Source organism: Lithobates pipiens, unplaced genomic scaffold (assembly GCF_037356315.1).
Source record: "Lithobates pipiens isolate NorthernLeopardFrog02 unplaced genomic scaffold, aLitPip1_a1.2 Scaffold_23, whole genome shotgun sequence".
Classification (NCBI taxonomy): domain Eukaryota; kingdom Metazoa; phylum Chordata; class Amphibia; order Anura; family Ranidae; genus Lithobates; species Lithobates pipiens.
The window spans coordinates 7,907,964-7,935,648 of NW_027507785.1; the positions used below are offsets into that span (position 1 = coordinate 7,907,964).

The 27,685-nt window shown below is 45.4% G+C and overlaps 1 protein-coding gene across 3 annotated transcripts in view; it reads left to right on the forward strand.

Moving 5' to 3' along the window:
- PDE2A (phosphodiesterase 2A) overlaps positions 1 to 27,685 on the forward strand; it is a 910,752-nt gene that overhangs the window by 569,780 nt on the left and 313,287 nt on the right. For all 3 annotated transcript variants that reach the window (XM_077451150.1, XM_077451151.1, XM_077451152.1), the window contains one exon: positions 27,496 to 27,584. In XM_077451150.1, coding sequence (XP_077307276.1) covers positions 27,496 to 27,584 — 89 coding nt within the window. The remainder of the gene's footprint in view (positions 1 to 27,495; positions 27,585 to 27,685) is intronic.

Here is a 27,685-nt window from a genome sequence, read left to right on the forward strand (position 1 = left end):
GGGTTGGAAATGGAAGCAATGGGTTAGCGATGGAGGCAATAGGTTGGGAATGGGGGCAATGGGTTGAGGATGGAGGAAGTGGGTTGAGGAGGTAAGGAATGTGTTAGAAATAGAAGTAATGGGTTGGAGATAACACCTTGAGGGAGTCAGTAGAGTGTGTGTGTGTTAGGGGGGTGTCTCAGTGTTGGGGATTGGGGTACTGGGAGTATTCCAGGTGGGGTGGAGGGGATATGTGCAGAGGAGGGATCATAAAAGTGGGAGAGGGAGGGGTAGAAGGGGGACAGGGTGGGTTGGGAAGAGCAGGGGGCCATAGTGCAATAAATCTGATGATCTCTTTGGTGCTTATTAAGAAGTTAAAATGTATGTAAAGCCCAAACTTTTTTTAGCTTTGGATGGAGTTTTCTTGAGTGCTAAGAACCATTGAGGTAGAGACCAAAATTTTGATTTGCTACCAGATCAGGAACAGAGGGGAAATATTCAAATGGGGACACTTGTTCTCATGGCAACTGGCTAAGAGGGAATTTCCCTCAGTTTTGAGACATTTTATCACTTGTTGTGTCAGAAAAGCTGATAGTGAAGTAAAATCCACCCAGATTAAAAAAAAATGTTACAAGGGTATTAATCATACCCTACTTCATCCAAAAATTAAGAGACTTTTGACTTAAACTTTGAAAAAAAAATCTACTCGTGCTGAAAGTGATCAGTGAAAAAAATCTAATAATAAAATGAATAGCTGCAGCTCCTGTACACCTGTAAACTTTAACTGGAGGTGTAGAACCTTAGAGATGCAATGGGTTGGAGATGGGGCAATGGGTTTAGTAAGGAACAATGGGGATGGAGACAATGGGCATGGGAAAGAAAAAATGGGTTGGAGATAGAAGCAATGGGTTGGGAAGTGAAGCAATGGGTTGGGAATGGAGGCAATTGGTTGGAGAGGGAAGCATTAGGTTGGGGAAGGAAAAATTGGTTGAGGGTAGAAGCAATGGGCTTGGGAGTGCAGTGATAGATTGGGAATTGATGCAGTGGGTTGGGGAGGAATGCAATGGATTGGGAATGGAGGCAATGGGTCAAGAAGCAGGGAGCAAGGCAGTTAGTTTGGGAGAGGAGCTATGGGTTGGAAAAGGAAACAGTGGGCTGGGGATTGTGGGCAATGGGTTGGGCAGAGAAGCAATAGGTTGGACATGTAAACAATGACTTGGGGAGGGAAGAAATGGGTTGGAGAAGGAAGCAATTGGTTTGGAATGGAGGTAATGGGTTAAGGAGTGAAGCAATGGGTTGGGAGTGGAAGCAATGGGCTGGGAATGGGGGTAATAGGTCAGGGAGGGAGGTAGTTGGTTTGGGAGGGAAGCTATGAGTTGGAGAAGAAAACAGTGGGTTGGGTATAATGGGTTGCAGAGAGAAGCAATGTGTTGGAGAGGGAAGAAAATGGGCTGGAGATGGAATCAATGGATTGGGAATGGGGGCAATGGGTTGGGCAGGTGAAACAATGGGTTAGAGTTGGAAGTAAAGGATTGGGAATGAAGGAAATGGGTCAGGGAGGGAGGCAGTTGGTTTGGGAGGGAAGCTATGAGTTGGAGAAAAAAACTGTGGATTGGGGAAGGAGGGAGGAAATGGGTTGGGGATGGATGCAGTGGGTTAGGGAGGGAAGAGATGAGTTAGGAGTGGAAGCAATGGGTTGGAAATGGGGGTGATGGGTCGGGAGGGAGGCAATTGGTTTGGGAGGGAAGCTATGGGTTGAACAAGGAAACAGTGGGTTGGGGATAATGGGTTGGAGAGAGAAGCAATGTGTTGGACATGTAAATGATGGGTTGGGGAGGGAAGAAATGGATTGGAAATATAAGCAATGGATTGGGAATGGGGGCAATGGGTTGGGGAGGTTAAACAATGGGTTGGGGCTGGAAGCAAAGGATTGGAAATGAAGGAAATGGGTCAGGTCGGGAGGAAGTTAGTTTGGGAGGGAAGCTATGAGTTGGAGAAGGAAACAGTGGGTTGCGGATGGATGCAGTGGGCTAGTGAGGGAAGAGATGAGTTGAGAATAGAGGCAATGCATTGGGCAGGGAAGCAATGGGTTGAGGATCAAGGCTATGGTTACTAGAAGGACAAGAGTGGGGCAGAGGGGGTATGAACAGAGGAAACGGAGGAGGAAGTGTGAAAGTGGGAGTGTAGGATGGGGTGGGATTAGTGGCGATATGGAGGGGACAAGGAGAGGAAGGTGCTAAACAGGGGTTGCCCCCAATACTTCGGAAGTCCTGTACTAAGTGAGGTATTTAGATTTCTCATGGGTTCCAGTACACCCTGAATACCTCTGTAGTGGTAAAGTCCAGCCAGTAAAACCAGATGGTGCAGATCCTGTCATTGGTTCCCTTGAGGCAGATGGTGAGGTCTTTCATGTGTTTGATGTCCTTTATTCTATCTGCCATTTAGATCTTCATGATGATTAGCTGTGAAGCAAATGATGGCCAAAAGGCTGGATATGAACCATTAATGACCTCTATGAATATTATTTTAACTCTATTTAGAGAATATTAAAAATAAGGAACATATGAACAGGAGCATTGTACTTTTTGGAAATATTAACTATCTCTTTAGAAGCACTACAGATTGCATACTCTCTATACAATAATAGAATAAAAAGATTGAAAATGTACAGTGTACTTGCTTGTGTTGATATGATATTATGATTGGCACATTTTATACTCCCAAAAAACCTATATTCTTGTTTTTATTTTATTTTTTAGCCTATGTTTTCTATTGCTTTTAGCCTATATTTTTTTTATTTTACTTTTTTATCCTGTGTTTTCTATTGCTTTTAGCCTATATTTTTGTGGTTTCTATTTTATTTTTTAGCCTATGTTTTCTATTGCTTTTAGCCTATATTTTTGTTGCTTTTATTTTATTTTTTAGCCTATGTTTTCTATTGCTTTTAACCTATATTTTTGTTGTTTTTATTCAATTTTTTAGCCTATGTTTTCTATTGCTTTTAGCCTATATTTTTGCTATTTTTATTTCATTTTTTAGCCTATGTTTTCTATTGCTTTTAACCTATATTTTTTTTGTTTTTATTTTATTTTTTAGCCTATGTTTTCTATTGCTTTTAGCCTATATTTTTGTTGCTTTTATTTTATTTTTTAGCCTATGTTTTCTATTGCTTTTGGATTTAAATGAAGGAATGTGGGCACCCTTAATAACTGGCATCCCATTTTTGGAAATATATTGTTGAGTTCATTTTTTTTTCTCAATCTAATTCAAAGTATTAGCACCAGACACAGAGACAGTGAGGGGGGGGGGGGGGGAGGGGCAATTATCGACAAAGTCACATAAACAGGAGCCATGACAAAGACTGAGACCAATGTGTTATAATTAATCAGCTTGATTAATAAATTCCTCCTTCAGCTCCTCTAAAGTTGCCTTATAAAGGGAATCCCGAGTTGAGGTTCCATGTATACAGAGTCTAATGAGAGAGAGAGAGAAAAGCAAATGGTCACAGAGTCCAAATTCTTTGAATATTGGTATTGATTCAGAACATAAAACATCAAATGTCATTCATGAGCTAAAAACATCTCCCCTCTTCCTCGGGGATACAAAACAGACATAAAAAATGGGTATATAAATATAAAATCCTATCTTGGTCCAATCAATATAAAGTCATATATACTGTAACGAAATAAAATACCTAAAATAATAACGGAAATCATTTTAAGAAGAAAAAGATTGAAAACCTGTTCCGAGCAACCTGATGAAATCTCTTCTTGAAAAATAATAATCATAAAAATAATCATGACATAATAATCATGAAAAGGACCGAGCCTATTTCTGAGATTTGTTGTTTACAAGTTAAGAAAACGTTTAGTTTTTTTTCTGCTAGAAAATGACTTAAAACCCCCCAAACATTATACATTTTCTTTCTAACACCCTAGAGAATAAAATGGCGGTTGTTGCAATACTTTCTGTCACACCGTATGTGCGCAGTGGTCTTACAAGCTTACTTTTTTTTTTTTTTAAATACACTTTTTTGAATTAAAAAATAAGACAACAGTAAAGTTAGCCCAATTTGTTTTTATATATTGTGAAAGGTAATGTTACGCCGAGTAAATTGATACCCAACATGTCACGCTTCAAAATTGCACCTGCTGGTGGAATGGCGACAAATTTTTACCCTTAATAATCTCCATAGGCGACGTTTAAAAAATGCTACAGGTTGCATGTTTTGAGTAACAGAGAAGGTCTATGGCTAGAATTATTGCTCTCACTCTACCGATCGCGGCAATACCTCACATATGTGGTTTGAACACAGTTTTCATATGCAGGCGCTACTCACGTATGCGTTCGCTTCTGCACAGGAGCTTGGCGGGATGGGGTGCATTTAAAAAAAAAAAAAATTATTTATTTTACCTTTTATTTTTTATTTTTACTCTTCTTTTAAAAAAAATAAATCTGTCACTTTTATTCCTATTACAAGGAATGTAAACATCCCTTGTAATAGAAACAAAAAGCATGACAGGACCTCTTAGATATGAGATCTGGGGGGTCAAAAAAACCTCACATCTCATATTTACACTTAAAATGCAATAATAAAAAATAATAATTGTCATTTAACATTTTTTTGATGCCGCGTACACACGATCGGAATTCTCGTCGGAAAAAGCTCTGATGGTTTTCCCGACGGAATTCGGCTCAAGCTGTCTTGCCTACACACGGTCACACCAAATTCCGAACGCGGTGACGTACAACACGTACGACGGGACTAGAAAAAGGAAGTTCAATAGCCAGTAGCCAATAGCTTCTGTCTCGTAGTTGAATCCGAGCATGCGTGATTTTTGGCGTGTCGGAATTGCATACACGCGATCGGAATTTCCGATAGAAAGTTTTTCCGTCGGGAAAATTGAGAACATGCTATCACTTTTTGGCTGGCGGAAATTGCGGACAGCTAAATTCTAATGGAGCGTACACACGGTGAAAAGCTCTCATCGGTCTTTTTCTGGCCAGAATTCCGATCGTGTGTACGCGGCATAAGAGCTATGGGCGGAAGTGACGTTTTGACATTGCTTCTGCCCTGCAATGGTATGGAGACGGGGCCATCTTACCCTCACTCATCTCCATGCCAAGGAAGGAGGAACATCCGATCACCTCCTCCGCTGCCGAATACTCCGGTAAGCGGCAGAGGGCACCGGAGTGCGCCAGGAGGGGGGGGGCCCTCTCCCATCGCCGAAAAAAGTGATCTGGCGGTGAATCCGCCACAGAGATCACTTTTATCTGAAAGCGGACCGCTGGCCGAAGAAGAGAATACCGGGGTTATGGCAACTAGCTGCTGCGATAACAACGGTATTCCTCTTCAAATTTAGGACGTATTTCGGCGCGCGGCGGTTCGTAAGTGATTCATAAAAAACCCATGTAAAATACAAAAATGTAGTGCTACTCCCATAGGAGCTGCTGGATAGGATGGGTTCTCTGTTTTTCCCCTAGAACCTAAGCCCCTCTGACACACCAGGTTGAGTATACAAACATACATTATCACTCGAAATTTTTGAAAGTAATACTTTGTACCCAGCCGTAGTGCTATTTCAAAGAAAGGAGGCAGCAAACCAGGTAGTAATGGCAAACTTAATATATCGTCACCCAATATGGTTGGTAACTAGGCAAGCATAAAGTGGATTAACAATGGTAACAAGACAATTTAGCATACAGAGTGATGAACAGTAAGGACTAGGCATAAGATGACGTTTGGCGTCCAGATCAGCATAAACAGCAGCAAGGCCACCTCAAGAGCAGGAGTAAGCAGTGGTGAGGTTTAATCTACCAAGTGCTGGAACCATACTGCCAGAGCACATGTATGGTGGCGATACAACTCCTACACCAACTGGGTATGCACCGTCCAAAAGTAAAGGAGGTTGCTAGCAGAGTGGGCATGGAAAAAAATGGGACTTGCAGAATGATTATTACAGGAGGGGCAGTCCTTTGAGATGTTCTTTTGGCGGCTATCGTTGGGGCCCTTTAAGAGCATCTTTGCACTCAACAAAAGTCCCAGATAACCTGCATGCAGTATAGGTACAGTATAGGCAAGGTATGGTCTTGACACAGGTGCAAGGTAGATAGTGGTTCAGATGTGGTAAAAGTTTGGTATAATGCGGTATAGAGTTGGTATAGATGCAGTCTAGGTTTGAAATAAGTGGAGACCAATGGCCGAAAACATCAAGCTAAGCAGAGTTCTCAGTTCTTAAGAGGTTGAATTGTCTGAACCGCTACACAGATGATCGGTGGCAGAGTCACAAGCCAAGGTCGGTGTAGGAGAAGAGTTTTGTAGTCGGGGGTCACAAGCCGAGGTCGGTGCAGGAGAAGAGTTTCGTAGTCGGGTCACAAGCCAAGGTCGGTGCAGGAGAAGAGTTTCATAGTTGGGGGGGGTCACAAGCTAAGGTCAGTGCAGGAGTAGAGTTTCGTAGTTGGGAGTCACAAGCCAAGGTCGGTGCAGGAGAAGAGTTTCGTAGTCAGGGGTCACAAGCCAAGGTCGGTGCAGCAGAAGAGTTTTGTAGTTGGGAGTCACAAGCCAAGGTTGGAGCAGGAGAAGAGTTTCGTAGTCGGGGGTCACGAGCCAAGGTCGGTGCAGGAGAAGAATTTTGTAGTCAGGGGTCAAAAGCCAAGGTCGGTGCAGGAGAAGAGTTTCATAGTCGGGGGTCACAAGCCAAGGTCGGTGTAGGATAAGAGTTTTGTAGTCGGGGGTCACAAGCCAAGGTCGGTGCAGGAGAGGAGTTTCGTAGTCGGGGGTCACAAGCCAAGGTCGGTGCAGGAGAAGAGTTTTGTAGTCGGGGGTCACAAGCCAAGGGCGGTGCAGGAGAAGAGTTTCGTAGTTGGGGGTCACAAGCCAAGGTCGTGCAGGAGAAGAGTCTTGTAGCCCGGGGCCACAAGCCAAGGTCGGTGCAGGAGAAGAGTCTTGTAGCCTGAGGTCACAAGCCAAGGTCGGTGCAGGAGAAGAGTCTTGTAGCCTGAGGTCACAAGCCAAGGTCGGTGCAGGAGAAGAGTCTTGTAGCCCGAGGTCACAAGCCAAGGTCAGTGCAGGAGAAGAGTCTTGTAGTGCGGGGTCACAAGCCAAGGTCGGTGCAGGAGAAGAGTCTTGTATTTGGGGGTCACAAGCCAAGGCCGATTACAAGTAGCAGTAGAGCAATAGATGCCTCACGCGGGATAATGTGTGAAGCACAATAGTCTAGAGACGCAGAGACGTGGCTTAATTCAGGAAGTTCAGTGGAGGAGCAAAGAGTTCAAGGTTCAGCAGAAGTCAAGGCACAAGGCAGGGTTATCCAATGGATCAGACAGGGTACTGTCCAGCATCTCAGGTAGCTCAGTGAGAAGAGTCATTGCTAAACACTGAATAGGTCGCAGGTTCAAGTCCAGGACCTGATGGGTATAGAGTGTGGTATGGATTGGGTATGCTTGGTGTTCAGCTCTCAGTGGCTCCGTCTCTGCCAGCAGTGCCAATATAGGGCAACACTTAGTATCTTTATTATATCCGGTATTTTACAAGAAAAGATTTCATGATCAGCCTGATATGAATACATTTTATTTTATTTCTTTTTATATATTATTTATTCTTTTTACGTATATTCTTTCTAATTATAATGAATTTTGCTTTTGTTTCTGCTATTTTTATGATTTTTGTGTTTGTATGTTTATATTGATTGGACCAATATGGGGTTTTATATTTATATACCCGTTGTTTTCTGTCTGTTTTGTAGCCCTGAAGAAGAGGGGTGATTTTTTTTTTTTAACCCCTGAAACACGTTGGCGGTGTTGGAAGTGCTGGAAGTGCAACAGCATGTACTATGTACTCCCCAACAATAGATGGCGCTGTAGTGATATACTAGCGTCTGCAGGCAGCTCTAAACAGAAGCAGACAGATTGAGACCGGTGTATTCAAATTATTAAAACTGATTGAAGCGGGAGTCCGCCGGGACTCCGTGTTTTTTTTTTTTTTTTAAAAGCCAGCAGCTACAAATACTGCAGCTGCTGACTTTTAAAATAGTGACACTTACCTGTCCAGCGCGCCCGCGATGTCGGAACCCGAAGCCGATCTCTAGATCGTCTCTCGGGTGCTGCCGCCACCATCTTGGTTATGGGAATCAGGAAATGGAGCCTTTCGGCTTCATTTCCCGGTTCCCTACTGCGCATGCGCGAGTCGCGCTGCGCAATAAGGACGGTCCCCGCTGCCTCTGGGATCTGTGTGTTTCCCAGCAGGCAGCGGGGCACTTGCGGAAAGGGGCGGGCACTTGTGGAAAGGGGCGAATTCTACGCCCCTTTCCGCAGAGAGCTATCCCGGAAGTGGGTGCAGATACCTGTACTGTACAGGTATCTGCACCCCCCTCCCCCCTGAAAGGTGCCAATTGTGGCGCCGGAGGGGGGGGGGTTCCGATGAGCGGAAGGTCCACTTTAGGGTGGACCTCTGCTTTAATAACTTTCTCCAACGGCTGCTCTAAAGCTGCGCTGCACAAAGTCTGACGAGAGCACTTACCGTTCATCTGGAAAGTATTCACAGTGCTTCACTTTTCCACATTTTATGTTACAGCCTTATTCCCAACATGGATTAAATTCATTATGTTCCTCAAAATTCTGCAACAATACCCCATAATGACAATGTAAAAGTAAGTTTGTTTATTAAAAATTTAAAATTAAAAAACAAAAAAATCCTATCATGTACATAAGTATTCACAGTCTTTTCTCTGAATTGAGCTCAGGTCCCTCCTGTTTCCACTGATCATCCTTGAGATGTTTCTACAACTTGTTTGGAGCCCACCTGTGGTAAATTCAGTTGATTGGACATGATGTGGAAAGGCACACACCTGTCTATAGAAGGTCCCACAGGTAACAGTGCATGTCGGAGCACAAACCAAGCCATGAAGTCCAAGGAATTGTCTGTAGACCTCCGAGACAGGATTGTATGGAGGCGCAGATCTGGGGAAAGGTGCAGAAACATTTCTCCAGCATTGAAGGTCCCAATGAGCAAAGTGGCCTCCATCATCCGTATACGAAAGAAATTTGGACTCTTCCTAGAGCGGGCCGCTTGGCCAAACTGAGTGATCGGGAGAGAAGGGTCTTAGTCAGGGAGGTGACCAAGAACCCAATGGTCTCTCTGACGGAGCTCCAGCTTTTCTCTGTGACGAGAAGAGGACCTTCCAGAAGAACAACCGTCTCTACAGCACTCCACCAATCAGGCCTGTATGGTAGAGTGGCCAGATGGAAGCCATTCCTTAGTAAAAGGCACATGACAGCCCGCCTGGAGTTTGCCAAAATACACCTGAAGGACTCTCAGACCATGAGAAAAGTCTGATGAAACAAAGATTGAACTCTTTGGCCTGAATGGCAAGCGTCATGTCTGGAGGAAACCAGGACATGCTCATCACCTGGCCAATACCATCCCTACAGTGAAGCATGGTGGTGGCAGCTTAATGCTGTGGGGATGTTTTTCAGCAGCTGGAACTGGGAGACTAGTCAGGATTGAGGGAAAGATGAATGCAGCAATGTACAGAGACATCCTTGATGAAAACCTGATCCAAAGAGCTCTGGACCTGAGACTAGGGTGAAGGTTCATCCTCCAACAGAACAACGACCCTAAGTACACAGCCAAGATAACAAAGGAGTGGCTACGGGACAACTCTGTGAATGTCCTTGAGTGGCCCAGCCAGAGCCCAGACTTGAACCTGACTGAACATCTCTGGAGAGATCTGAAAATGGCTGTGCACTGATGCTCCCCATCCAATCTGATGGAGCTTGAGAGGTCCCACAAAGAAGAACGGGAGAAACTGCCCAAAAATAGGTGTGCCAAGCTTGTAGCATCATACTCATCATACATCATACTCACCAAGACTGGAGGCTGTAATTGGTGCCAAAGGAGCTTCACCAAAGTATTGAGCAAAGGCTGTGATACTTCTGTACATGGGAGGAGCCTGTGATACTTCTGTACATGGGAGGAGCCTGTGATACTTATGTACTAGGGAGGAGCCTGTGATACTTATGTACATGGGAGGAGCCTGTGATACTTATGTACATGGGAGGAGCCTGTGATACTTATGTACATGGGAGGAGCCTGTGATACTTATGTACATGGGAGGAGCCTGTGATACTTATGTACATGGGAGGAGCCTGTGATACTTATGTACATGGGAGGAGCCTGTGATACTTATGTACATGGGAGGAGCCTGTGATACTTATGTACATGGGAGGAGCCTGTGATACTTATGTACTAGGGAGGAGCCTGTGATACTTATGTACATGGGAGGAGCCTGTGATACTTATGTACATGGGAGGAGCATGTGATACTTATGTACATGGGAGGAGCCTGTGATACTTATGTACATGGGAGGAGCCTGTGATACTTATGTACATGGGATGAGCCTGTGATACTTATGTACATGGGAGGAGCCTGTGATACTTATGTACATGGGAGGAGCATGTGATACTTATGTACATGGGAGGAGCCTGTGATACTTATGTACATGGGAGGAGCCTGTGATACTTATGTACATGGGAGGAGCCTGTGATACTTATGTACATGGGAGGAGCCTGTGATACTTATGTACTAGGGAGGAGCCTGTGATACTTATGTACATGGGAGGAGCCTGTGATACTTATGTACATGGGAGGAGCCTGTGATACTTATGTACATGGGAGGAGCCTGTGATACTTATGTACATGGGAGGAGCCTGTGATACTTATGTACTAGGGAGGAGCCTGTGATACTTATGTACATGGGAGGAGCCTGTGATACTTATGTACAAGGGAGGAGCCTGTGATACTTATGTACATGGGAGGAGCCTGTGATACTTATGTACATGGGAGGGGCCTGTGATACTTATGTACTAGGGAGGAGCCTGTGATACTTATGTACATGGGAGGAGCCTGTGATACTTATGTACATGGGAGGAGCCTGTGATACTTATGTACATGGGAGGAGCCTGTGATACTTATGTACTAGGGAGGAGCCTGTGATACTTATGTACATGGGAGGAGCCTGTGATACTTATGTACATGGGAGGAGCCTGTGATACTTATGTACATGGGAGGAGCCTGTGATACTTATGTACTAGAGAGGAGCCTGTGATACTTATGTACATGGGAGGAGCCTGTGATACTTATGTACATGGGAGGAGCCTGTGATACTTATGTACATGGGAGGAGCCTGTAATACTTATGTACATGGGAGGAGCCTGTGATACTTATGTACATGGGAGGAGCCTGTGATACTTATGTACATGGGAGGAGCCTGTGATACTTATGTACATGGGAGGAGCCTGTGATACTTATGTACTAGAGAGGAGCCTGTGATACTTATGTACATGGGAGGAGCCTGTGATACTTATGTACATGGGAGGAGCCTGTGATACTTATGTACATGGGAGGAGCCTGTGATACTTATGTACATGGGAGGAGCCTGTGATACTTATGTACATGGGAGGAGCCTGTGATACTTATGTACATGGGAGGAGCCTGTGATACTTATGTACATGGGAGGAGCCTGTGATACTTATGTACATGGGAGGAGCCTGTGATACTTATGTACTAGGGAGGAGCCTGTGATACTTATGTACATGGGAGGAGCCTGTGATACTTATGTACATGGGAGGAGCATGTGATACTTATGTACATGGGAGGAGCCTGTGATACTTATGTACATGGGAGGAGCCTGTGATACTTATGTACATGGGATGAGCCTGTGATACTTATGTACATGGGAGGAGCCTGTGATACTTATGTACATGGGAGGAGCATGTGATACTTATGTACATGGGAGGAGCCTGTGATACTTATGTACATGGGAGGAGCCTGTGATACTTATGTACATGGGAGGAGCCTGTGATACTTATGTACATGGGAGGAGCCTGTGATACTTATGTACTAGGGAGGAGCCTGTGATACTTATGTACATGGGAGGAGCCTGTGATACTTATGTACTAGGGAGAAGCCTGTGATACTTATGTACTAGGGAGGAGCCTGTGATACTTATGTACATGGGAGGAGCCTGTGATACTTATGTACAGGAGATTTATTTTCCTTTTTTAACTTTTAATAAATTTGCAAAGCTTTCAAACAAACTTCTTTCACGTTGTCATTATGGGGCGTGGTTTGTAGAATTTTGAGGAAATGAATGAATGTATTCCATTTTGGAATAAGGCAGTAACATAACAAAATGTGGAAAAAGTGAAGCACTCTGAATATTTTTCTGATGCACTGTAAGGATAACAGCTGAAAAAAAAAAAAAAAATCTCCCCCTTCTCCAGGTCTACAAAACAAACATAGTACATAAAATCCTGTATTGGTCCAATCGTCTCACATAAAATAATAAAAACACGAAATCATTGCGCCTCTGTTTACTGCTTCTCTGCCTTAGAAAGGAAGTCCAGAGCTGAGGATTTACGTATACAAAGTGTAATGAGAAGAACGCCAAACAAAAAGGTCAAAGAGTCCGAATCCTTTTAATATCGGTATTAGCACACAACATAAAACATCCAACGTATTTCGGGGGCTTGAAAAAAAAAAAGGTCCCCTCTTCTTCAGAGCTACAAAACAGACATAAAAAATGGATATATAAACATAAAATCTTATACTGGTCCAATGGATATCAGCTCACATACAAAAAGCAAAAAGCAAAGCAAAATTCATAAAAGCATCAAATGTATCTTTTCTTGTAATATATGGGAAATAATAATGATACAATGTATTCGGAATGATTGAAAACCTCGTATGTTTCCACATTCCTTGCCTCTGGTTGTTTTATGGTTCAGTAGCTCGTATTGTAAGATTCCATTACTAATTAAGTTGTAGTGGAGATTTGGCGTTTTCTTTTAGAATAATATCTATTGATTTTGTATTGTTAATGTATTTTATATTTTATACGGGTTTTTACTCATTCCCAATACATTTAATGATTGGTTATGTCATGACTTTTTTCATGATTATTAGATATGTGCATGTTTTTGTTTCGTTTCAGGTCCGTTTATTAACCCCTTCCCGTCTGCGCTATAGCCGAATGATAGCTACAGCGCAGACACACTTTCAATAGACGTCCTCCCGTGCCCGAACGGCCTGTGAGCCCCCTGCTGGGCGCGTGCGGCGCGCTCTGTGATCAGCGAGTCTATGACACTCAGCTGATCACAGATGGAAGTAAAGGCTTGATACCAACCCCTAACCACGTGATCAGCTTTCAGCCAATGGCAGCTGATCATGTGATGTAAAGAGAGCCAGTAATTGGCTATTTATTTTTATTCCTCACGCTGATAGCGCGAGGAGAAAAAAAATAAGCCGATCACCGGCGGCTGTCAGAGGGACATCAAGAAGAGCAGCCGCAGAGTCATCTGTGCCCACCAGTGCCACCTGCCAGTGACACCTATCAGTGCCCACAGTGCCACCCATAAGTGCCCACAGTACCACCTATCATTGCCCACTATCAATGTCACCAATCAGTGCCACCTACCAGTGCCCATCAGTGCCACCTACCAGTGCCCACAGTGCCACCCATCAGTATCCACAGTACCACCTATCAGCGCCCACTATCAAGGTCACCAATCAGTGCCTCATCACCAGTGCTGCCCATCAGTGCCACCTACCAGTGCCCATCAGTGCCACCTACCAGTGCCCACCAGTGCCCACAGTGCTACCCATCAGTGCCCACAGTACCACCTATCAGTGCCCACTATCAGTGTCACCAATCAGTGCCTCATCACCAGTGCTGCCTATCAGTGCCACCTACCACTGCCCATCAGTGCCACCTACCAGTGCCCACAGTGCCACCCATCAGTGCCCACAGTACCACCTATCAGCGCCCACTATCAATGTCACCAAGCAGTGCCTCATCACCAGTGCTGCCTATCAGTGCCACCTACCAGTGCCCATCAGTGCCACCTACCAGTGTCCACAATGCCACCCATCAGTGCCCACAGTACCACCTATCAGCGCCCACTATCAATGTCACCAGTCAGTGCCTCATCACCAGTGCTGCCTATCAGTGCCACCTACCAGTGCCCACCAATACCACCTACCAGTGCCCACAGTGCCACCCATCAGTGCCCACAGTACCACCTATCAGTGCCCACTATCAATGTCACCAATCAGTGCCTCATCACCAGTGCTGCCCATCAGTGCCACCTACCAGTGCCTACAGTGGCCATAAGTGCCACCTATCAATGCCATCTATCAGTGCTACCTATCAGAGACACCTATCAGTGCCCATCAGTGCCACCTATCAGGGCCCTTCAGTGCCGCCTCATTAGTGCCGTCTTAGTGCCCATCAGTGCCACCTTATCAGTACCTATCAGTGCCACCTTTTCTAAATGTTCTGTCCTTTTTTTTGTTTGTTTAACAAAAAATAAAAACCCCACTAGTGATTAAATAGCACTAAAATAAATCTCTATTTGTGTGATAAAAATGGTAAAAATTTCATATAGGCACAGTGTAGCGTGACCGCGCAATTGTCATTCAAAGTGTGACAGCTCTGAAAGGTGAAAATTGGCCTGCGCTGGCGAGGGGGGGGGGGGGGGGGGTTCAGTGCCCAGTAAGCAAGTGGTTAAATTAATAATTTTGTTTCCTCTCACTCGTTATGTTATAATAATTTGTTTTTGGAATTCGTTTCATATACACGGAATTTGTTTAGTATATTCGGATTCCGTTAGTATACTCGTATATTTTCTAAACTACTTGAATTTCGGAAGATGGCTACATTCATTCTATTCTATGCTAGTCTATTCTATTTTTTTTTCTCTATTCTATTGTTTTCTATTCTTATCATCTTATTGCACATTTATATCGTACTTTATTTATTGCAATATGTTTCCATTTCAAATTCAAATTAACTTTCAGATTTACTTTGAAATTCATTTTCAAATTTTTCAAATTCAAATACCTTTTTTTTTTCCTAATTCGTTATTTTGTTTCGTTATATTTTTTATTTTATTTTTTTCGGATTAGTTTTAAATTTAGTTTCTAATGTTATTTGGAAATTTGTATGAATTTTGATTCGTAACTAAACAAATCTCTCGCGTCTAATGATTATTATTTTGCAAGAAAGGATTATATCAGCTTGATCTGAATAGATTTTAAACATGGCTTTCTGCTTAAAATGATTTTTACTATGAATTTTGTTTTTATTATATATGAGTAAATATTGACTGGACCAGTAAAGGATTTTATACTGATACACACATGTTTAATGTCTGGTTTATAGACCTGACCTGTTATTTGTACATATGTAGCACTAACCCCCGAAGGAGCCGCTGTTTAGATTTGGGCTTACGTTACCTCCTGTTTTCCTCGTTGTACGTCTAGGGGGTTTATTTAAAAAAAAAACGTAGACAATGAACAGTCTCTCAAATTGGGATCAGAGGGTTGGAAAGGAAATTCATGTACTCTTATGCCGTGTACACACGATCAGACTATCCGGCGAAAGTCTGCTGAACTGTCCGAATGAGCGGACCTGCCCACAAACGTGATTTTTTTTCCGGCGGACTAGGTCACAGTCCCAGCATCCTCTGGGACTGTTACATCATAATGGGCGGGGACATCATCCGGCGATGTCCCTATATAAGTCGCCGCACGCCGTGTGCCTGTCATTGTGGCCAGAGACAGCGACGAGGCAACAGCTCAAGAAGAGAAGAACAGAAGAAGAGAAGAACAGAAGGCGGCGGCGACAAAAGACCGGGCCACCGCTTGTAAAAGAGCTAGAAGAAGGCGCGGAGGCCCGGCAAGAAGAACCGAAGAGGGGGACAAGACCCCCGAAGTCGGAAGAAGAGGGCGGCGACGAAGAAGAAAGCCGGGCTCCTCCGCTAGTAAAAGAGCTAGCAAAAGAGCAGAAGATAGCGGAGGAGTCCGGCGAGAAGACCCCCGAAGACGGAAGAAGACCCCCGGAGCTGTGCAATAAACTATTTTAACCCCTGTGTGTTGTGTATTTTTTTACATTTTTTTCACAGGTGAATGGGTAGGGGTACATTGTACCCCATACTCATTCACATAGGGTGGGGGGCCCCCTTATTAAAGGGGGCTCACGGATTCCGATAAGCCCCCCGCCCGCAGACCCCGACAATCAATGGCCAGGGTTGTCGGGAAGAGGCCCTTGTCCTCATCAACATGGGGACAAGGTGCTTTGGGGTGGGGGGTGCCACACGGCCCCCCCTCCCCAAAGCACCCCCCCATGTTGAGGGCACACGGCCTGGGACGGTTCGGGGGGGGGGCGCTTGCTCGTCCCCACCCCCTTTCCTGACCGGCCGGGTTGCGTGCTCGGATAAGGGTCTGATATGGACCTAGGGGGGGACCCCCACGCGCCGTTTTTTCAGCGTAGGGCTGCCTTCGCTGGTCCCGGCTACCTGGAGCCGCGCTCAAAATGAACGGACTTTTCTCCGTGCGGGAAAAGTCAGTTCATTTCAAAAGTACGGCGGACTAGCACACACGCGGCCGTATTTTGGTGCAAAACTACTTTCTGAGTCCGCCCGACTATACCACCGGATTGTTTGAGCGTGTGTACGCGGCATTAGTGTCAAAGTCAAATTGTTGAAGAACTTGCTCACTTTGACTGCATCCAGAGAATAGCCATTCACAACTGGAAGATCACTCAGGTTGGACAGTCCCTCTCTCACAAGGCCTAGCAGCCAACAAGGTGTCTACTCAAGAACAAGTCTCTGCCACAGATGTTTTTGTATAACACGTAGAGAAACTAAGCTCTAGAACACTTGTAGGATACCTGGATCTTTCAGCCAGCTTGGCGATATCCACAAGACCGGACTCTCTCGGCTACTTCAGCCCTTCCAGGCTCTCACTAAGAAGCCAACCCGTACGTGGTCCTCTTCTGAAGAGTCCTCCCCTGGAATGCTTGAAGTCACTGGGTCTCTCCCGAACCGGAGACGGCACCCAACCACCTCAGATTTCTTCCTTTAGTTTCTTTGCCTCGGGCTAGACAGCCCCGAGACATCAAAGTCGGGTGGATCCGCACCCCAGGCCATAGCCTTCCAGGGGGCTGGTCAAGAGGACCAGGACCATGAAGTCAGTACATCATTCTGGACCGGAACCCCCAAACCACGTGACTTCCGCATCTTAAATACCCTCTCCCAGAAAGCACAGCGAGAGCACCACTTCCACTGGACGGGCTCAGAGAGAGAGTAACTTAAGCACCTAACCAGACCATAGTTCCATGCCTGCCAGAAGAGACAGTGCCCCCTGTGGCCAGGCTGAACATCTCACGGTCCAGTCAGACTGATGCTGAAGTCTAATTTAGACAATTGTACCCAACCAGACTGCAGTTCAGGCAAAACTTTAACTTTGGAAAAACGCATAGCGCGTGTTCTTCAGGAGCCGAGGCTACTCTAAAACTAAATACAAAAAACATCAATAATCATAAATTCAAAATGCAGAAAATGTATACAAAACATATAAAAACTAAAAAAATATTTAATGATGAAAATAAATCTAAAGTTAAAAGTCCAGTGCAAAAAAAAATAAAAATAAGAAAGTGAATATCAATAACAATGAAGTGCAGTGAGCGCTTGACAAACAAATGCCAGTGTCAGCGATCATACATTTGTGCTGAATCCCAAAGAGGGCAAAATCCGCCACCATGTGCAATGGCCGCTCACCTCAATTCCAAAGGTAATGCGCATCAAACTGCTGAAGCAATCTCCATATGGTATAATTCGTCATTGGTCATCTCACAAGCAACAAGGAAAACAACTCCTCATGGTGTAGTATAAAGCAATAGTTTTATTAAAACAAAGGTAGACTTATGCCCCATACACACGGTAGGAAATTCAGACGGAAAAAGTAAGATCGGATTATGTCGTCGGAAAATCCGATCGTGTGTGGGCTCCATCTGACTTTTTTCTGTCGGAATTTCCGACGGAAAAGGTTTGAGAGCTGGATCTAAAATTTTCCGACAACAAAACCCGATCAGACTTTTTCCGATCCTGTGTAGTGAATTCCGACGCACAAAGTGCCATGCATGCTCAGGCAAAATTTGGAGATGAAAGCTATTGGCTACTGGCCTCTACGTAGGCCCGTCGTACGTGTAGTACGTCACCTCGTTCCGAACGATCGGATTTTCCAACAACTTTGTGCGACCGTGTGTATGCAAGACAAGTTTCGGCCAAAATCTGTCCGAAAAAATCCAACGGATTTTGTGGTCGGATTGTCCGACCGTGTGTATGGGGCATAACATTTAAAATAATAGCTATGCGAGTAACCACACAATAATGGGGTCACACATCAACGAGACACTGGAAAACTGGACACTGGAGACACTGGAAAAGGAGATCTTCCAGTTCCTGGCTGTTACCTGGAAGTGACGTCACCCGACTTCTCCCAGGAGCCAGGTGACATCGGGAGGAGCCAAGTGACGTCACTTCCAGGTAACGGCCAAAACCAGAAGTTTTCCATTGAACTGCGTGGTCTCTCAGTCATTGAAGGTGAACTCATGCACTTGGGCTTCACACGTCTCTCTGCGGATGAGAGAGCCCTTAGGAGGAGGGAGAGATTGTCACTTTTTGAAGTCTTCTCCTACCCCTCCAGGGAACGTCCGAGCCTTGAGGTCCAGTCACGGACAGACCTTAGGTGGCGTTGTTTCATCCCCATTTATCCAAAAGGATAAGCCCCTGGTTCCGGTTACCCTTACTTGGTCTGAGTTGTCAGTCGAGATATAGGCTCTAATCGACTCTGGGCTGCAGGCCTGTTCATTGATGCTGCCTTTATATCTAAGCTCTCGATTCCACTGCAGCTGCGTGAAACTCCACTTGCCATTGACGCTCTTGACGGGAGACCTCCACAGCCTGCCCATGTGACTCATGAGACTGCTCCGTTGTCCATGGCCATAGGGGCTCGTCACCATGAGATAATCCAATTCCAAGTTATTTCCTCACCTAAGTTTCAGCTGGTTATTGGTTATCCTTGGTTATAGAGGCACAGCCCCTCTTCTGATTGGCTTCGTGCTGAGGTTCTCTCCTGGACACTGAAAGCTGAAAAATGGCCTGGGCAGGAATGGGGTATAAGTGCCTTGTATTGAGGTGGTTAAACAAGTGTGATTTTAACTACACGCTGTTTTGGTCTGATTCATGGTTTCTAACAGACAATGACCCAAAGCACACATTTAACAATTACCATATAGTGACTGAAGGAGAAGGTGGGGAATGTCCTTGCATGGCCTAGTCAGAGCCCAAACCTAAACCCCAATGAAAATCTGTTGAATGACTTGAAGACTGCAGTCCACAAATGGCCACCATCAAATATGACTGAACTTGGGCAGTTCTCCAAAGAAGAGTGGGAGAATATGGCAAAGTCTAGATGTGCAAAGTTAGTAGAGACATATCCCAACAGACTAATGGCTGGAATTAAAGCAAAAGGTGGTCCAACAAAATACTGACATAAGGGGGTGATCCTTTTTCCAACTTCTTTTCTATACCCACCGTATCTGGTGCTTCTGAGGATCGGTGTGCCCTTATCTGGGTGTTAGTGAAGAGTCATCAAGTGATCATTGGAGCCATTATCCCTTGAGGGAATCTGGCTTGCTTTGACCTTACTGGTAATGCAGAGGTCCTAGCCGTGAGGTGAGCGGCTTATTTGCATTGGTGGAGGAACACTAAACGCATTTGAATATCCAGTTCACATTGTCACAGTTGTGACTGAATTCATGATTGAGCTTTTCTTTCAATATATTATTGCTGATTATTATTTTTTACAATTTATTTGCAAGTATATTTGGTTAGTTGTGCCTCACTAGTTTCTGTTATTTGACTGCAATAGCAACCCCCAGCATTGCTGAAGTAACTGCGAAAATAAAATCCCCAGCACTGAGGAAGTGACTGCAATAATAACCCCCAGAATTGCTGAAGTGACTGTAATAACAACTCCCAGCATTGGTGAAGTGACTGCAATAATAACCCCTAGCATTGCAGAAGTGCGTGTAATAATAACCCCAAACAATTCTGAAGTGCATGCAATAATAACCCCCAGCTTTGGGGAAGTGACTGCAATAATAACCCCCAGCATTGCTGAAGTGACTGCAATAATAACCCCCAGCATTGGTGAAGTGACTACAATAATAACCCCAGTATTGCGAAAGTGACTGCAATAATAACCCCCAGCATTGGTGAGTGGCTGCAATAATAATCCCCAGCATTGAGGGAGTAACTGCAATAAAAACCCCCAGCATTGCTGAAGTGACTGCAATAATAACCCCCAGCATTGCTGAAGTACTTGCAATAATAACCCCCAGCATTGCTGAAGTGACTGCAATAATAACCCCCAGCATTGCTGAAGTGACTGCAATAATAACCCCCAGCATTGGTGAAGAGACTACAATAATAACCCCAGTATTGCGGAAGTGACTGCAATAATAACCCCCAGCATTGGTGAGTGGCTGCAATAATAATCCCCAGCATTGAGGGAGTAACTGCAATAAAAACCCCCAGCATTGCTGAAGTGACTGCAATAATAACCCCCAGCATTGCTGAAGTACTTGCAATAATAACCCCCAGCATTGCTGAAGTGACTGCAATAATAACCCCCAGCATTGGTGAAGTGACTACAATAATAACCCCAGTATTGCGGAAGTGACTGCAATAATAACCCCCAGCATTGGTGAGTGGCTGCAATAATAACCCCCAGCATTGCTGAAGTGACTGCAATAATAACCCCAGTATTGCGGAAGTGACTGCAATAATAACCCCCAGCATTGCTGAAGTGACTGCAATAATAAGCCCAGTATTGCAGAAGTGACTGCAATAATAACCCACAGTGTGGAGGAAGTGACTGCAATAATAACCCCCAGCATTGGTGAGTGACTGCAATAATAACCCCCAGCATTGCTGAAGTGACTGCAATAATAACCCCCAGCATTGGTGAGTGACTGCAATAATACCCCCCAGTATTGTGGAAGTGACTGCAATAATAACCCCCAGCATTGCTGAAGTGACTGTAATTAATAACACCAGTGGTCAGTGGCAGTATTATTTAACCCCACACATTGATGGTCAATAACATAATTATGTTATCATCCCCATTGATGGTCAAGGTTGTAAAATGTAATCCCCCAAAACTGGTGGTCAGTGGTAACCCAGTCGATCATACACTCCTAGGCTGCTCTGTCTTTCTCTCCCCATCCAGCCAGGACTATACTCGTACCATTGAGTAGAGATCACTCCATCCGACAGTACCAGCTTTGTTTCCATGCCAGGTGTTGGAACATAGGGAGTGCTCCGGGGACCTGGCCTCCCATTGCTCCCCAAAAAGCACCTAACAGGTGGTTGACTCCAGCCCAGGACATGACGGCCATACTCAAGCCACATGCCACTGGTGGCTGCTAATTGGGCACCAAGTTATTTTGCAAAATGCATACAAAAAATACATCTGTCCCCAAATTGCATTTAAAATAAAATAATTGACAGATTTCCAAACAAAAAGGTTTTTATAAATATCCCCAGTTCTGTGTCTCCTCCATCCAGTTGGTTCATCTTACTCAGAAATAAAAGGCATTTTCGCAAATCCCCTTTGACTCGGCCTTTGCCCTATAGATTCGGGTGTATGGCACCCAGCAGGCGGAGTGACACAGGAAGGAGTAAGGGTCCCCAGGGGTGGGGAAAACACAGACGGTTTACACGTAATTGGGGTGTTGGAGGTACAGCGATTTGTGATGTTCCCATGGCGACGGTTTCTAAAACGGGAAAGGATATTTCAGGACATGTAGCGAAGTGAGAATTCTGAAAGAAACATTAGTCGGTGGAACTTCTAACACAGACCAAATGCGACCAATATATATAACTAGATAATTAATGAGAAGAAACATAGGTGAACTGGGTGACCTCTCTTCCGAAGCACGAAGAGCGAATCTCGCTTCAACTGACATGTTGTACGAAGGGTCGGAAACTGGGTGTAGAAAGGACGGATGGTTCCATATGAGAACCAAGACAACATAGAAGAGGAAAATCACATCTTTATTTTACTCGCCTTACACATTTACGTGATTTTGCAAAGTTGAGTTACTGATTTCTGTAATTTAACTAAATTTTATTTAAAAAAATAAATAAAAATATCTGCATATAGACTGCCTAGGAGGCTAGGAAAAAAATGTGATTTATTCTTTAATAAAGCCATATCATGGTGATCTGAGGCTTTGCTAATAAAAAAAATGGCCAACTTTAAAACTAACTCTAACCCTAAAGTGAATTTTAACTCTAACCCTAACCCTTTGTTTATAAACCAGGTCATGTGATCAATATGCCACTGCTGACATGGTGGCCACGTGACTTTATTTATAAACAAAGTGTTAGCATTAGGTTTGGGGTTAGAGTTAATGTTAGGGTTAGCAGGGCCGTCTTTAAAGCGGAGGTCCACCCTAAAGTGGACCTTCCACTCATTGGAATCCTCCCCCCCCCCCCGGTGCCACAATTGGCATCTTTCAGGGGGGAGGGGGGTGCAGGTACCTGTACAGTACAGGTATCTGCACCCACTTTCGGCGTAGCTATCTGCGGAAAGGGGCGTAGATTATGCCCCTTTCTGAAAGTCCCCCGCTGCCTGCTGGGAAACACACGGATCCCAGAGGCAGCGGGACCATCCTTATTGCGCAGCGCGACTCGCGCATGCGCAGTTGGGAACCGGGAAATGAAGCCGAAAGGCTCCACTTCCTGATTCCCATACCCAAGATGGCGGCGGCAGCACCCGAGAGACGATCGAGAGATCGGCTTCGGGTGCCGACATCGCGGGTGCGCTGGGACGGGTAAGTGTCCTTATTTTAAAAGTCAGCAGCTGCAGTATTTGTAGCTGCTGGCTTTAAAAAAAAAAAAAAAGGCGGAACTCCCGGTGGACTCCAGCTTTAACACAGGGCAAAAGGGGCAGCTGCCCCGGGCCCAGTCATTGTTGCGGAGTCCCAAGTGCAGCTTCCCCTTGAGCCCACACTGCCCGCAAATAGTTGATACGTAGAATTAGGAGGGCCTAAGAAAATGTTTGCCCAGTGTCCAATCAATATTAAAGATGGCCCTGAGGGTTAGTATTATTTGGCACAAGAATAAGTCCATGGTAGTTGAAAGCCCCCTAACCCCCAGCAGCCATTTAAAGCCCATTGCATCCTTAAAAACCACCACTTTTCATCTATAATTTGGAGATGTGAAAATTCCCAAATTCTTATATCCCTTACCCACAACACACACTATTATTATTATACATTTATATAGCTGTGACATATACCACAGTGCTGTACAGAGAACACTGAGCCAGTTACCTCAGTACCAGGGCTGAACTGGGACAAAAATTTGGCCCTGGACTTCATCCTGACCGGCCCACTTTAGTTTTGAAAACACGCACAAAAACAAGTGAACAAGTGAAGTGGGAGGGCTAACATCATGCATGAATATTGCTACATCCTCATTGGGTGGAATTTTAGAAACTGGCATTGCTGCATAGCCATTGGCTGCCTTTCAGCAATGCAGCGGTGCTGAGGCTGAGCCAGGTTGCGCACTATGAGAGCCCGTTCACACTGAGGCAGCGCGACTTGCAGCGCGACTGCCTCAGGCGACCGGGATCCGACTTTAGCGGCGGCTTGCAAAATGACTTCTGTATAGAAGTCAATGCAAGTCGCCCCAAAAGTCGTACAGGAACCTTTTTCTAAGTCGGAGCGACTTGAGTCGCTCCGATTAGAACGGTTCAATTGCACAGAGCGGGACGCGACTTGTCAGGCAGCTAAGTCGCCTGATGGGTCGCCCCTGTGTGAACCGGCTCTGAAGGGAGGTGATGGACAGTGCAGATGACAGGTCTCTCTCATGCTGGCCGGACAGGGCCAATCCTGATGACCATCCAAGCCCCCCCCTTCATTGTCCATTAGCTTTATTTCTATTATAGGGAGTACACAGTGGTGACTGTAGGAACAATATATATGGGGGGCACCGAGGATACCATAGTCAAAACTGGGGGGGGGGGGGGGGATGATCATTTTTCATGTTATAACTACTTGAAGTCCAGTGACATACTGGAAAATATAGTGTATATACTGTAGGAATGTGGAAAAGAAAAAAACCACGGATAAAAATGTGGCTAAACTGTAACTATAGCAAGCCATTCAAGATCTAAGCTAAATGAATAAAGCCTTCACCATTACAAATTGGCAGCATTGTCAAACTGCATTCCCTATAATGTGTGGACCTCATTCAACTGCTATAAATCTCAATGCCTATACCTTAAATAATGATATATTAAATATCACGAATAGACGTCTCCCTGAAAATCTCCACAGAAATATACTTCTTCATCCACTAAGATTCAGTTTAGCAGCAATCCATCCATATAATGTACATGGTACACAAAGGAAGGAAAAGAAAATTAGTGCATCCTAATAGGCTTGTCAGTAGAAAGCAGATACTTTATTCCTGATCTTATATCAATTTACTGCAACCTAACATGACAGCATGGAGTAAGGGCCGGTTCATACTGCTGCAATGTCAGAGAGTGGATGTGATTTGCACCTCACTGCAGTGAAAATCACATGCAATCTCTGTGCGATGCGATTTCAGCCTAAAAGATTGTATGGCTGAATTTGCATCAAACTCGCACAGGACCCTTTTTTGTCCGCAGCAGAAAGCACGCATGCGATCCAATTCTTGTCTGAGTTTGTAGATCGCACTGTGATTTGCAAACTGATTTGGGGGTGTTATTAACTTTAAAGAGGAAGTAAACCCTGATGGGTTTACTTCCTCTTTCATTCCCTGCAAAGGCAAAGCATAATGGACTACTATGCATCGCATCGCATAGTAGTCCATTATGTGTCACTTACCTGACACAGGAGCCAGCGAAGTCGCCGCTGTCCCTTGTAGTCCGCTGCATCCATCTTGTTGGTGGGGTCTCGCAGCTCCGCCGCTGTCATTCGGCGAAGCCGCGATGACGTCACTCCCGCGCATGCGCACGGGAGTCGACACGCGCGGCAGCTCCATTCTTGGAAATGCCGCGCTCAGTGCGCCTGCGCGCCACTGTCTACGGCGCATGCGCCGTAGACAGCGGTGCCCGTTTTCGGGCAAATATCTCCTAAACCATATAGGTTTAGGAGATATTTCTTGGACCTACAGGTAAGCCTTAATCTAGGCTTACCTGTAGGTCAAAGTGGTTTGTAAGGGTTTACAACCACTTTAATTGACACTCCCAGCAGTGGGCATAGGGCAGTGTGAATTACCGCCTGGAAACATGCGATGCGGGAACCTGCAGTGGATTTGCAGAGTTCCTGCATTGCAGCAGTGTGAACCGGCCCTAATTGGAGAAATACATGGTTTAAACATATAGCACATCCATAGATACCCAGGCAATGCCGTTTGTGACTTCACTAGAGTCCGGTGTTTCTTATCAATGACATAAAATACTGTTGCTCTACTTTAGTGATAAAATAATGTTATCTCTCCACATTTCAAACGCATCATAGTGAATACCTCAATACAGCAAAATAAGATAAGGGGAGAGAGAAGCTGCCACTGACTTTTATCTTAAGTCAGAGGTACAAACGAACCCCTTCAGTCACTATGGAGGGTGACTGCACTGTTACTAAGTTAACCCCTATGGGTTCCCAGCTTTTAGGGCCGGTTCACACTGCGGGCGATGCGAGGCGACACGACTTGCCTCGCCGCAATCTGACAAGTCGCCCCCGTTCTGTACAATGGAACCGTTCTGAGAGGAGCGACTCGAGTCGCTCCGACTCAGAAAAAAGGTTCCTGTACTACTTCTGGGCGACCTCGGGGCGACTTGCATTGACTTCTATACAGAAGTCATTTGCAAATCGCCGCTGAGGTCGCGGCAGGTCGCGGCGAGGCAAGTCGGTGTCGCCTCGCATCGCTCGCAGTGTGAACCGGCCCTTATTCAGAACTAGTTTTGTTTACTGTTACAGAGATTACCACTAAAACTGATCCTCACTTTTCACTGATCCATTACCTTGTACATTGATGTTCATCTGGTGTTGCTGATGTCCCCTCAGGCTCGCTTATATTTCCTGCTGCTTTCTGCTTGTTTCCCCATTGGTGCTGTAGTTCGGAAGCTAGAATGGGTATGCCTGATGTCACCTCACTGACATAGTGACAGCTGCCTGCAGATCCCGTACAATAACAGCTAGCAGAGAAACGAGCAGTGGGGACACAGCAGGCATAGGAAGGTTTGCTCTCCCTCTGATGTCCCTCAGACAACACTCAGGCAGTGCAGAAAAGTTGGGCACGGGCAGCAGAAGAAGAGGATCACACACAGCCAGGGCAGGACTTAGGGTGGTGGGGGCCCCTGGGCTTGATCCACTTTCGGGCCCTACCTCATGTACATTACCGCATTTATCGGCGTATAACACGCACCCCAAGTTTGGGAGGGAATTTTAAGGAAAGAAACTTTTAGAAGAGAAGTTTAAGGAAAAAACGTACATTTAAATTCCCATCAATATCAGTGTTCATCCGCAGCCTTGCCCATCCATCTGCGGCCTTGTCCAGTGTCATTTGCAGCCTTGTCACTGCAGTCTTGAAGTTTAAAAATGGCGCCGCCGAGATGCAGAGTCCTGTGTATCTTGGCGGCTCTCGGGTCCTCTTGCAGTCCCGAGCGGAGCCAAGAGTAGCCGAGTATACTCTGCTCACAGTCACGCCCAGTCCCTGTGTTATGTCCATCATAGGGCGGGACTGGGCGTGACTGTGAGCGGAGTTGAGCCGAGTACACTTGGCTATGTATCTTGGCAGGGCCCGTGGGGCCCCCTATTGGGTGGGGCCCATGGGCTTGAGCCCAGTCAAGCCCAATGGTAAGTCCAGCCCTGCACACAGCACTTCCTCTCCAAGAGCATGTCCCCGGAGCAGAGGAGGAGGTGGGTGAAGCTAAGCACTTGGCGCGGAGGAGGAGAAACTTAAATCCTGCTCGGCTGTGAATGCTGGGGCCGTCTCAGCCTCCTTCTGTGTCTGTGTGCCTGACGTCACTGGTTGCTACACGCTAGGCGGCAGGTGGCTAGCAACCAGTTTGGAAATCTTACTTGACAGACCCAATTTGTGCCTGTGTCAGCTACGTGGCTGCCAGAGGAAGATGAGGGGCCACGGGAAACCGCTGCACAAAAAAAAAAAATAAGGCATTTCTGTCACTGAAACCGGCCCACTGAGCCATCGGCCCACCGGGAAACTCCCGGTAGTCCCGATGGCCAGTACATGTACCCAAGGAGCTTACACTTTAACATCCCCATCACAGTCATTCTACGGAACTTTAAAAAAGCTTAATCAGGGAGTGACAATATAAATGGGGTAAAAATAATAATTTCCCAACTGTTAATATACCTTATAACAGTGATGGCAAACCTTGGCACCCCAGATGTTTTGGAACTACATTTCCCATGAAGCTCCACCACACTGCAGAGTGCGTGAGCATCATGGGAAATGTAGTTCCAAAACATCTGCCAAGGTCCACCATCACTGCCTTATACCATGAGAACATCAGATATTGTCCATCATACGTACAAGTGTAGCAATGTCTTTTTTTTACTCAGTGTCTCCTGTGTTCTGGTTTCAGGACAATGCCTTCATTTATCTGCTGGACTCGGAAGGACGGCTGGTGTGCGATGACCCCTACCATGAGCTGCCTCAAGAAGGAAAACTCAGGTACAAACCTCTTACTATAATTTTTTAACTTTGCCTCTGAATCCAGATCCCTCTGTCCCTCGATCGTCTACCATTTTCCCTCCTCTAGACCCAAATCTCTC